Raw genomic sequence first — 13,503 nt, forward strand, 5'->3', positions numbered from 1 at the left:
TCTTTGACTTTAGAGCCACTCCGGGCTCCTCTGTCCTATGTGCAGGTCTCAAGGCCCTCACACATTAGGCAGGGTCTGGTCAAGGTGGCTTGATTGGACACTCGTTCCCAAAGCGTGGCCTAGCCAGTCTCCAGACCTAAACCCAATAGAGAAAATTTGGAGGGAGCTCAAACTCCATGTTTCTCAGCGACAGGCCAGAAACCTGACTGATCTAGAGAAGATCTGTGTGGAGGAGTGGGCCAAAATTCCTCCTGCAGTGTGTGCAAACCTGGTGAAAAACTACAGGAAACGTTTGACCTCTGTAATTGCAAACAATGGCTACTGTACCAAATATTAACATTGACTTTCATATATTGTGATTTCTGGATTTTTTTTTTAGATTATGTCTCTCACAGTGGACATGCACCTATGATGACAATTTCAGACCCCTCCATGATTTCTAAGTGGGAGAACTTGCAAAATAGCAGGGTGTTCAAATACCTATTTTCTTCACTGTACGTAACCTAGAGACGTTATAATTGCATATAAATTGGATAATCTGCAGATAATTTATATTAGTGACACCTAGAGGTGGTTGGTGGTAAGACAAAATAGGGACGTTTCCACCAGAATAGAAAAAACAGACAAAATTTGAGCTCTCTAAACTTGTGCATTTCTGAAAATAAAGATGATTTTTGGGAAACAAAAAATCCACAAAAGACGTCTGACTTAAAATGTTGGCCTTAATGTATTTAGAAATTGGTGTCCCCTCAAGTAACCACACAATCAAGAGTCCCCACCATGTAGCACCCCACTCGTGCGCTCCGCGTGTATATGTTCGTGCCCACATCCCCTCCTTTAGCGCTCTGTGTGTTAGTGTGCTATTGCGCTCCTGCGCTATTAGTGTGTGTGTGTGTGTGTGTGTGTGTGTGTGTGTGTGTTCCGTGCTACTTTTCAATAATACATATATGCCACTAATACAAGTATGATCACAATCTCTTCGTCTTTTCAATCAGCACAAGCAAACTACAAGCAACAACAAAAGCACAAGCATGCTCTTTATTCTCGAAACCTATAATAAAGACTTTGATGACGACACCCGCATTTCTGCAACAAACCAACCATCTCCTCCTTACCCGTATCCTACTAATTACTCTACTACTACACCGGATTATTATGTTCCTCCCATAACTTCACCTGATTCTGACCCTGATTACTCGCCTATGTCTTTTGCAGCAGCTGAGGCCCACCAGCTCTTTTTCTTTCTCAATAAACATGCTTATATCTGTCTTGTACGTTGTTTTTCTGTCTCTCCAACACACTCATAACACCAGTCAGACCCTACTCTACCCTATTTATTAGTATCTGATTATTATTATCTTAATTGTGCTTGGAGGAAATAGATTACATGAATTTGATTAACATATGAGCTAGATAGGTTAAATCAAGCTACTTCTATTGTATCTAATAGGTTCTATACTAATTACTTAGTCAATTTGTTGGATTAATATTAGTTTGATTAAAACACATGCTAGATAAGGTTGATTAGAATATTTTTCTTGACAAGGTGCTCAAAGGACTTTGCATGTGTGCCATTTTTACTGAAAGAGTAATCCATGTGACAAGGCTCAAATAGTGTGCTTTAACTCAGCCAAAGGAAGAAACTGAGAGTTAGAGGACAGAAAACATGGAAGAAAACCAGAAAGAAAAAGGCATTATGACAAAAGATGGGGAGACAGGGGAAAAGGCAGAAGGAAAAACGAAAAAACTTGTCGAAGGAAAGGGGATGGGCTTTTGCTGCCAATAATCTAAAAGAGAGACTGAGCAAAGATGAAAGTCAAAGAGACATATATAAAGAGTGTGAAGTGATATGACTTTTTTTTTTTCATTGCTTGGCCAATCTGTGGCCTTGCAAATAACATTTTCCACAAAGTCAGTTTGGTAGGTATGGTAATATTTGAGTCATTTTTGTGGAATGAAAGAAATAAAGCATAAAACAATAAGAATATTATAATGTCTCTATCCCCTCTCCCTCTACATTTTCTCAAAACAACCATTCTTTCTCAGTTATTGTCTGCAAAAATGATTTATTGAACAATTTATGTCATAATTGGCATGACTAGGTATTATTTATATTGCTACAGCTTCAGGTAATAATAAAATGAAAATTACATTAGTCTTTCTATTATATGATTTATAAAGAAATTGACCCATCACGTGTGTGTGTGTGTGTGTGTGTGTGTGTGTGTGTGTGTGTGTGTGTGTGTGTTTGTAGAAAGAGGGAGCCTGCTGATATTAATCCAATCAACTTCATGACTTAAATATTATAAAAATCACTTTCATGCTTACACCAACCTGTTTCATTTCTGTTTACAAATTTCAGAAACCAGGGTTTTGGAAAAAAACATTAGTCATGTTATATTTCACCCTCAAGCATGTACAAAAATCTAAAGAAATTGTATGAAATATAGCAAGGATATGCTTTAGTAATATGACCGTCACTTGAACTTTTAAAGAATGTTAGATGTTGCTGAGAGGCTGTGCTATTTTTCTTCACCAATTAATGTGGAAAGATAAGACAAGGTTTTACTTCTTTTCATTCATCTTTTAATAAAGTCAGCTTTCAAGTCAGCACCAGCACACTTGGCATGCAGATTCATAACCTCCCACCTAATTTTAGCCTAGCCTCTGATACATGGGTTGTATAATACATACACTGATTACAAGCACAGAAAAGCTCTGACCTTTTGAAACATGTCATCTTTATACCTCTGAAGGTCCTTTAATCCTCAAACACCTGTAAGTTGCATGATATTATTAGGTAACTTTCGCATATAACATTTATATTTCATTCTATTGTTAACCTACGATAGGATTTATCATTTTACATGTATTTTGTTATTTTTTATGTCACTGCTTGTACACCCCAAATATTCACAGTGGGCCATACAGCTACAGTTCATGGCTGGTCTACCTACATTTAAGCTTGAGAAATGAGAGAAAAACATATAAATGTTATGTGGAATAAACACAAAAAAACTCAGGATTCAACTCTAAAGTGCCTGCATTTTCCACTGAAAGACCATGCCACTACATAACAGGAATGGCATTAATAAAACTTTTCGCAAAAAGAAAAAAAAATCCTTTATTATTTTATCAAATATGATTATAGCAGGGTGGCAAACATTTTAACTATATTTACTAGATTTTAACATTGGTAAATTATTTATTTATATGGTACATAAGAGGTCAAATATTACCAAAAATCACTGGAAACAGAACATCTTGTTCAAAGACATCAACAAACCCACAGAGAGCCACTAAAATAAAGCATTTGCTGAATATTACACTTTGTTGCATTAATGACTCTGTCTGCACCATTACTCCCTTTGCTGTGCGTTACTTATGCACTGGTAAATCAAACACATGCTTTTCAGATGTTCTCACAGTTTGGGCAGATGTCTTACAAGATTGCATGATGACTTTCATATAAAATTGTTGGTTAGTATACAGATCATGTCTTTGTGGATTCTCTGAGTCATACCACCAGGCATTATGGGTATGCAGTCCTATGGGCATTACTCAGATAATTGACTAGCCCAGTCTAGTCAAATCCAGTGTGAACCAGCATAAAACTCCTAGCAGTAGCCACAAAGTCCATTCAGGCAAAGTTTTAATTCTGAGACAAGTAAATGTTTTAATCTAGTATGATATTTCCATACTTTTACTTCTTATAGAAGTTTTGTTAATGAGACATGAACCGTTTTAAATGTTTTATTTACAAGCATGTAGCATCTAAAGGCTGAAGAAGGCAAATAGACTAAAGAACCACCAAGAAAGTGAAGGAAAAGTCAAGAAAGGTACAAAGAAAAGATAAATTTGATAAAAACACAGGGTTCTGATTCACAGGGTTTTGATTCATTCATCTTGCCCTTGTCAAACTGGCCATAGATGAATACACACTTAATTAGGATTTGGTCCAGTTGCAAATTACATTACGGCACAATAATTACCGGATATAGAGTGAGTAAATGGGAAACTCAACCCATTGAAGTTGACTAATGAGATTCCATGCATTTTTATGGGGCAGATTATAAGATTTTTTTGCTGGTTAGCGAAGCACAGTGATGGAAGTTCTGCGAACAAAGCTAAAGTTTTTCATATATTATCTACGGAAGATGAATCATACCCTATTTTGATAATTTATTTGTGATGTGTGATTCAAATACTTTTCTTTCTAATTAATTTATGCCAATTGTTTGCTGCATCTTTCTGTACTATTATATGTAGTGAAATATTTAAACACAGAGAGAAGATAATGATGTAAATATGCTACCATCATAGTGAAAAATCTTTTAATAAATGTTTAAAGCTGATCAATAAATTAATTAAATGTACCTAAATTAATCTTACTGCTATAGTGCTGAACTGAATTTTCATCATTATTCAGTAGGAAGTGATTTGTGAATATACTTGCAAAGAAAGTACTCTGCACCCTCTTATTCCATTAATAACGCATGAATGAAAAAGAACAATAGCAAATTGTACACATGTAAAATAACTATACAGATTCAGCACTACAGCCTTGCCCTTTCTCCCATTTAGAACCTCTAGCTTTAAGTGGTACTTCTGACAGACCCATATAAAAGGCAATGATAGAGTGCTATGGAGTTCAACAATCTAATTTGGAAGATAAAGGTACAATAACTATCTTACATAATTATGCAAAGTATGCATTTATTTTACTGATCTTTATATTCTTTATTCTCTAATGTATAGCTAAGAGTTTTTTGTATGCTATAGCATTCAACTTTACCTAGAACTACATGGTTTAAACATGTATCCTCATGTTACATGTATAACTGATGAGGAAGAACCACTGAAACCCTTTGGAATGAAAGGAAATGATAACTGTGCTCAAGGTCTTCTTTTCCAAAATCAGTGCCAGACTTTACTAATGCTCTTTTGTCAGAATGGGTAAATCCTCACATACATGCTCCAAAATCTACAGAAAAGCCTTTTTGTGAGACTAAAGGTTATTATAAGAGGAGAGGGGGACTGTTTTTCAGTCTAAAATTCAGTCTGCAGGCTGATCATCCCTCTGCATTGCCACATTCATTTAAATAATAAAATTTTATTTAGTGTCATAGTTAGCTTTTGTTTTACACCTACTGTATTTGGGAAACAAATAGAAAGTTTGAGGATGAAATGGAGACAGAGAGGAGAGGCGTAATAGCTCAGAATGAGAGTGTAGTGAAGTTTAATGAATCTGATGTTGACGATGATGATTATGATGATCATCAGCATTATCATTATCGTCATCATCATCATCATCATCATCATGAGAGTTTCCTGTCTATAAGCTCCATTTATCCTGGAGAGTAGATAAGCAAAGCCAGAGACAGGTAACAACTTTATTTTAGGCTGTAAAGTTTAATTGAGAAGTAGAAGTAAAATCTCAAAAGTAAACAAAAAGAAGGTGATCTAAACAGCTTTAACCTATAACCTAAGTTCATTCCACTCATGAATGTAGAAATAATTTGTGGCAAATTGATAGTCACAGCCTAAACGTCCTCTAGCAGAGATACTTATTATAGAGGTATTATTATAACAGTATGTATTATATGTATTATTATTGTGTGTTTATATATATATATATATATATATATATATATATATATATATATATATATATATATATATATATATATATATATTTTACTGATGCACCTATCTGGCAATTAAAACTGTCTGTATGGAAACAGCAAAGGTTCCTTTAGGTGTCCTGATTTAAAACACCATAATCACTTTAAAACATTTACATGAATATTTTGATTTCATGCTTTATGTTGAGTATGGATTTACTAATAATAAACATACATTTGCATAAAGCATCCATATTTGTCCATGCTCATATTGATTAGAGTATTAAAAACTTGAAGTATTTAATTAAGATTATATATTATATTATGATATTATTGTCATATCATATACATAGTCTCTGTGTCTTTACATTTCAGGTTATACGTTCAGGGTATGTGTTACGTATATATAACTGACATGCCTTTCTGGGACTGCTATAAACACAATTTAATTCAATTACTGTCATTTTTCCCACTCGACTTTCTATTCGAAATTAAGTGTGAAAAAAGATGGTATAAAATAAAATGATTTATTGTTGTTTAATTTATAAATATATTGCCCAGTGAATCTGGCATCAAGTGCTTGCATAGCAATATTTCTGGCAATATCTTCAAAGCATCCATTTCCAGCAGAAAATCACCTCAACTTATGCTCCTACTCGGTAGTCCTATGCTTTACACTTATTTAAAAACTGTGACTTTAAGCAGCTTTTGAAAATAAATGTAAAAGTTCAAGATAAAGAATTACATAATCTTTATCAGCAGTGAAAAATGAATATTTTAGTACTCTCTCTAAATGTGTATTCTATTTGGAGGTTATCCACAGGCATGTGTATTTTATTGGCAAAAACAGAACAGGGGAACCCAGAGCAAACCCAGTAAACAGAATATGGGGAAAATATACTGCACCGCTTTGCCTCTGCAAATCTAAAATAAGCATGATACTATAGAAATGTGCAAAATTACAATACAGATAGTTTTAAATAGTGTGTTTGTTTATAATTGTTACTCAAGTCAGGATGCATAACAATAATGATTTTTTGCTAAGGTCTTCTTCTTCTTCTTCTTCTTCTTCCCCTTTCAGCTGCTCCCATTAGGGGTCGGCACAGCGGATCATCCGTCTCCATACCACCCTGATTTTTTGGTATTATAGATAAAAAAGAAATATAAAAAACCTGTTGAAGTAATTTATTAAAATGTAATGTAAAACAAAACGTGCTATTACAATATTCATGTGTTACATTTTCATTAATTTTCATTGTTATGCTACCTACTTATTCTTCTTACTGTATATCTTACTATAGAGTAGCATGTGACTCAATAATAAACTATGAAAATTTTTTCTCAATACATTCACAACTCTTTTAGCAATACTTTTGAAAAATGACCTTGAGTCTAATAAAGATGTTATTAAGTGAAATATGAGTCATGGACTAATAAACTACATTTATATGTTGGATGTTTCCTGTTACCTTTGATTTAATTATGTTCTGGTGAACCCAGTAGTATGCATGCAATAAGATCGGTATTGCCTTGCTGTGCTATTCACTTTATATCTCCAGTGGTGGGCATAGATGTTCTTAAAAAATTGCTTGAAAACATGTCCTCCTGCTTTCAGCACGGTCCAATACAACACTGCACACAAAAAAGCTCCAGCTGAGCAGAAAATCAAGCAAAAAACCTACAGAGAAAAAAAAGACTACTGGGTAAACATGAAATATGTTTGCTTTCTCAAGAAGAAAAGTTATATGAAACAAGCAATGAAAGGTGCACAAAGCTAAATTAAAAAGATACTCTTAGTTCTTACAGTCTCAAATTATTTTCCCCTTTTTCTATAAATAGCCCTGTTTGAAAGGCACTTAAAAGTATCTAAAACATACGGTATCTGCAGCACCTGAGAGCTCTCTGTCTCTCTCTCTCTCTCTCTCTCTCTCTCTCTCATTATATAAGGTGCACCAACTAAATATTTAGTCAAACAAGTTATTTTGGTTGTCCTAAATTAAATTTAAATTAAATCTGTGCCCTGTAGAATAAACAATCCCATCAGAACCTGCATGGTATGAAAGAGTGCATTCAGTACTGCAGCTTGCATGTCATTATCACCCCAACTCACCTCAACTCACCTCAACTCAACTAAACTCAACTCAATACTTTTTATAATTACTTGTTAGTAAAATTTGTAAAAATGATTCGAAATGCAAACCTAATATACATACACTGCAGATGTACTGTAACCTGCCTGTAGCCGTGCTGTTCGCTTCTCTCTCTCTCTCTCTCTCTCTCTCTCTCTCTCTCTCTTATGTAAAAATCCCATCTGCCCTGTTGAGCCTTCTGTTCATCTCCTTTCCCATTGACTGCACAGATGTTTTTTTATCCAATCCAGATGTTTGACCGACAATTAACATGAAATGGGTGTTTAAGTTCTTACTTTCTTTCCTACTGTCTTTCTCTTGCTGGTTGATCTTTGACATTTTGTGTATTATTATCGCTTAATGTTTTTTTCAAGCTTTTTTGCATTGCAAAGCACACAAATACACAATACATCAAATTTATTTGTGCATATATCCCAATAAAAACATATTTAAACTCTGAGAGTTCTCTGATTTCCTCCATTTAGTCCATCCCAACTTCTCCAACATCATAATTATTGTTAATGTTGGTGAAGTTGGGTGGAACATGTACAATCAGAGACTATAGTTCATTACCTAGACATTCGTCATTGTCTGTATAACCAAACAACTACAGCAAAACAAGTTCCGATTCATCCACAAAAGTATTAATGGAGTTTTGCAATGATGTCAGACGAGTTCAGGTCAAACATGTAGCCAGCATTTGAGGTTGTCTCAAAGATGTTCAATGGGGTTGAGGACAGGGCTCTGTGCAGGACAAACAAGTTCTTTGATCGGCAACCTTTCCTGCTTCATACACATTGTGATGTGGGAACACGTTTGAACCTCCCTTCCAACTATTAGACATTAAGGTGTGATGCTCTGGTGTTCACAACAGGGGCGTAGCCATCATTTCAAAAGTGGGGGGGACAAAATGTCTAGTGTTACCTGTTTTTGTTTTTTTCAGTTAACCCTTGTTTAATTGACAGGTTTAATTTTAATCATTTTTTTTTGCTTTATATGCTTTATGATTATATATGATTATAAAACAGAAAGAAAGAAAGAAATACAACAGCTTGCCACTGGGACAGTACCCTTAAAAGGACATCTTTGTACCTTATTTACCCCAAAAATGTATAGTTGTACATTAAGGTACACATTGGTACTCTAAGGTAGTAATGTGAACCTTTTTGAGTATAAAGTACAAAGATGTCCTTATAATGGTACTAAGAGTATATTGTTTACATATTTTAAATTGCATTTTGTGTATGCACAGTACATGGCACACATTAATGGATACTTGCACATTCAAATAATACTTCATTTTGTTCTATTCTACAGTCCATGTTTCAGGAATAAAACAAGTAATTCAAAACAAACTATTGAAAGAAAATATGTATTGAAGTCAACTGACAAACATGTCAAGACCCTATATCAACTATACAATGAGATGAAATAAACATTTAGTGAATTGATTTTTGCTCATTCTTGACAACACATAAAAACGTAAAATTATGAAAGAGCACCCCATAAAATAAAGATCGTTTCTATCAGCATACTTTAACGTTTCCCCTGTCATCTACCCTCATTCGCCGGACTACATTACCCATCATCCTTTGCACCCCGTCATCCACCTTGTTTGTTTCACGTCTTCACCTGTCTGTTCACCCGGACTCTATTTATGCTCATCACCACTGTCTTTACTCATTGTCGGTTATCGACTTTACTACGTTGTATGTATGTGTGCTTTACCTGCTCCTTATTATTAAAATTACATCTTTAATGTTACTATTCGTGTCCTCGTCTCTCCGTGTACATACTGTGACACATACTTGATATTATGTAGAATTGGCAGAGTTAAAAATGCTGTAAAATCTCAGTTCAACATTTTATTTTATTTGAAGGGTTTTGATAACACACTTGTTAAAACAAAAGACGTCATAAAAGAGTTTAAGGAAAATACACAGAAAAAAGTGAACGCTTGTCCAAGCAGCTATTTTTCCTTATAATCCTTTAAATCATTTAAAACATGCTAATTATTCAACAAGAGCAACAGGCAAAGTTACTACATATTGTGCAACACAAATCGGATACCATATGCCAATTTACACTGCTTGACTTTTTTGTAAAAAGGGTGAAGCGGTTTTTGCCGCTGTGAGATCATCGCAACCGAATGTTGGATCGCGCGCGGGACCGCGGATGCGACTCGAGCGACAGTACTAGGGCGCGTGATGATGACGTGACAAGTGAGTGACTGATTGCCATGGATACGTGAACGTCTTGTATAGACTATCTGGTCTCTTTGAATTTTAAATCACTCTGCATTTATATACATTGCTCCATTAAAACCTCAACATGTCGTGAACACACACTCTCCACTAAAAAAGTGCGGGGGACGAATTTACTTTTTATAAATGTCCCCCGCGTCCCCAGTGTAATCTACGCCCCTGGTTCACAAACTGGACATGTAATGCATCAACACATAAAATGACCTCTGAGTTGTCACGTGGTGTAACATCTCTTTTTATACTTAATTTATTATACTTAATAAACTGGCAACGCAATATAAATGTATGACATCTTCCTTTTGGTATTATAAACTATTTCAGAGTATTTCAGAAAAGTTTCGAGAGTATTTTTTAGAAGGGATCAGTTATAGATGAAGTGCTGTACTAAAGCATTCAGGTTTTGCGTTCACTTTCGCACTTGTCGCTGTATTTCCGTGTAACGCGCGCGCGCGCGCACGCGCTGAGCTTGCTAAGTGTCGTTGCTAAGATACCGTGCGTGTGGCGTGTGTGTTTACGGGCACGCGGACACGGAGTGACTGTGAGTTCGGCTAGCTGCTGAATTTAACCTTAATTCTGTTTAAACTACATTACGTTTCGAAGAATTACACACTTAACTACTACCAAACAAATTTCACTTGGTTGTTTTGCTTGTCTTGGATATCTTTCGTGTATTTTTCTAAGCCTTCGAGCAGAACAGTTGGTTATTTCCGGTAATCTGTCGGACTGTAAAAGGTCTCGCGCTGAAAATGGATCTCCGAATCCGGCAGTACCTGACGCAAGCGCAGGATAAAGACGGTACTAATGAATTTAATTTTTTTTTAATTTAACACAACAATATACGCATTAGTAATTTACAACGCTAATAATAGTTAGAAGTCTTACAAGTTTGAACACGTTTATTACAAGTCATTTGAACACATTATCATTAATTCGTGCAGATCCTGCAGCTCTGAGGAGAGCTTATGCCACAATTAAAGACGCGATGTCGGGAAAAGCTGCATCAGATCCTCAGTGTTTTCTCCCGGAGCTGTATGTGCTGTGTGCAGAGCAGGCTCTCGTGGTAAGCACTTCCTGAACTCCTACCTGCATCATCAGACCAGCTTCAAAATCAAAATTTACCTGTGCAAGGTATCATATCCCTAAACTCAGACCTACCTGAGCCAATGCACCTCTTAATAGCATTATAACTGAAAGGTATCTCATGCAGCAAAAATGAATGGCATTACTGAAGCATGAAACCCAATGAACACAATTGAACAAGTTTCCTTTCACTGCAGCCACTGCTGAGCCACCTGCAAACATCATCTCTAGCAAAAGAATCAATGATTATCTCATAAAATTACCCCAGATTTTCTGTGCTTTACTGTTCATTTTTCCGTACATTTAGTTTTTCTAAGGGATTTGAAATGAAGGCAAATTGTGTGTTTTTGTGCAAATTCTATGGGAAAGAAAATGCTAAAGTATAAATGCTAAAGTATAAAAAAGTTTAACAATTATATTTAAATGTTTTTTTTCTGATCTTTCCTCACAATGCCCAACTTTTCTTGAAAAGTCTTGCATATTAGTATTTAATTTTTTGTTAATAGGTATCTGCAACCAAATCAAAATTTTCTCCTTTGTCAACGATTGTGGAATGAAAAAACTGCTATTAAATCCACATGAATTGTATTTGAACTTGTGCACTTAGCTACAAATATTAAAACGTATCATATATTAAAATGTGTCAGTGATTCTGACATTGTGAATGCAAGCATACAAGGCCCTTCTGGCCCTGACAGCCCACTATTGCTTAAACCACAAAGCTCACAGAAGTGGTAGGCCAGTGGTTAAGCTGTTAGATTTTGAGTCAGCAGGGCATGAGTTAAAATCCCACATCACCAAGCTGCCACTGCTAGACAGTTAAACAAGGCCCTTAACCCTTTATGGCTCAGTTGTATGGATGTAATCTTAAGTCACTGTGAATAAGGGTGTCTGCCAAATGCTGTAAATGTACCTCCTCTCTATTGGTCACCTTTAGTGCCAAGATGCACTTTGTATTCAGACACCTGCACAGCCAAAGCAATGTGATAATATAATTATTCATCATTTAAATAGAAACCCAGTTGTCAAACCATCATTCTAGCTATACAGATTCTCATTTGGAACCTAACTAATAGCAAGTTGCGGATTATCTTAAACTTTGCGGGAATCTGCATTGGGACCCACTGTTCAGGAACGTGAGGAATAACATTTTAAATCAAATGCTGTACACTATTACATTTATAAAGTGACATAATGTCTAGATGAATTCACTAAAGTACCATAGGGGCTGCGGGGGTGCATCAGAAATTTGCAGATTCTTAGAACGTAACCCCTGCGAGTTCCTGGGACCACTGTACTTATTGGGCATTTGATTTGGTACACTTCCAAAAATATGCTACACAGAGAAGTTTGTGGACACTTGACATCACACCTGACCATCATATGTTCTTTTTAAACATCACATTCTATATATAGCCCCCTTTTGTCAGTAGTGGATTAAGGTGGTCATGCAAACCTAGGATACTCTTTGTATGCCCTCCAAACTCCTTGTATGTTGACAGAAAAAACAATATTTTAATCCATGTGTAAAAGTATGCTAGGAGTGTTACATGGCCCACAAACAGTGACACTCTCAGGGAGGACTGGCATACACAGTGCATCTGCAAGCTGGTAACAGCTTTAAGCTTTCTAAATCAACAGATACAACAGCAGCTGTACAAAACACTGTGATTTGTGGAGACAAACTCACAACATGCTTTACAAAGACTCAGATCAATCCATTGTGCAATGCTGAATAAATCAAAGCTATAATTATACAATAAGCACGGCAGCAGCACAATCATACACACAGACTCCTACTTAAGATTTTTCTCCCTTGCTTTTCTTATAGAGAAGTCCTTAACAATCCTGGAAAAAAACAATTCGCACGGAATACTACTTTCGTCAAGGCGAATGATTAAGTCTGTTTTGGCTCATTGTAGATCTCATTTTGTTTTTAATTAGTGCCAGAAATGGAATATTGCGCCATTGCTGTGTTGGGAATGGTCTAATACTGAATTCATAATGGTAAGCAAGATTCCAGTGGTGGTCACTTTCCACTGATGCAATCGGATAGAGGAAATTTAACAAATTGTAGATAAGAACAGATGGACTACAGTTACAAATGAAATGCCTACATGATTATTGATATAAGTGAATATGTTAGGGTGCACTTTGACAAACTAGCCACACTTACTATTACTATTGCTCCAGAAATAAAACTATTAATTAATTATTAATTATTGTATTGAATTTAGTTATCTATCTGTAGCAATTAGTTAATTGGTGACATGAATGCGAAAAAAATTCTAGAATGTCAATGTAAAGGATACAGAAATTAATAAATTGAGTATAACAAACCTTACTTTCTCCTTCCAAACATTTTATCTTTACATATTAAGTAAATGGTCACATGAAATTATTTTT

At 35.4% G+C, this 13,503-nt stretch overlaps 1 protein-coding gene across 5 annotated transcripts in view; it reads left to right on the forward strand.

Annotated features, from left to right (window-relative positions):
- Positions 1 to 10,532: 10,532 nt before the first annotated feature.
- The window catches only part of LOC124376431 (cilia- and flagella-associated protein 46), a 56,713-nt gene continuing 53,742 nt past the window's right edge, over positions 10,533 to 13,503 (forward strand). For 3 of the 5 annotated variants that reach the window (XM_046835518.1, XM_046835534.1, XM_046835542.1), the window contains exons 1-2: positions 10,546 to 10,824; positions 10,956 to 11,077. In XM_046835518.1, the coding sequence (XP_046691474.1) occupies positions 10,764 to 10,824; positions 10,956 to 11,077 (183 nt within the window). In that variant the 5' untranslated portion in view covers positions 10,546 to 10,763. Of the gene's footprint in view, positions 10,825 to 10,955; positions 11,078 to 13,503 lie in introns of all 5 variants that reach the window. The other 2 variants (XM_046835526.1, XM_046835550.1) reach the window with 2 other exon arrangements.

The sequence above is a fragment of the Silurus meridionalis genome, chromosome 2, assembly GCF_014805685.1.
Source record: "Silurus meridionalis isolate SWU-2019-XX chromosome 2, ASM1480568v1, whole genome shotgun sequence".
Taxonomy (NCBI): Eukaryota; Metazoa; Chordata; class Actinopteri; order Siluriformes; family Siluridae; genus Silurus; species Silurus meridionalis.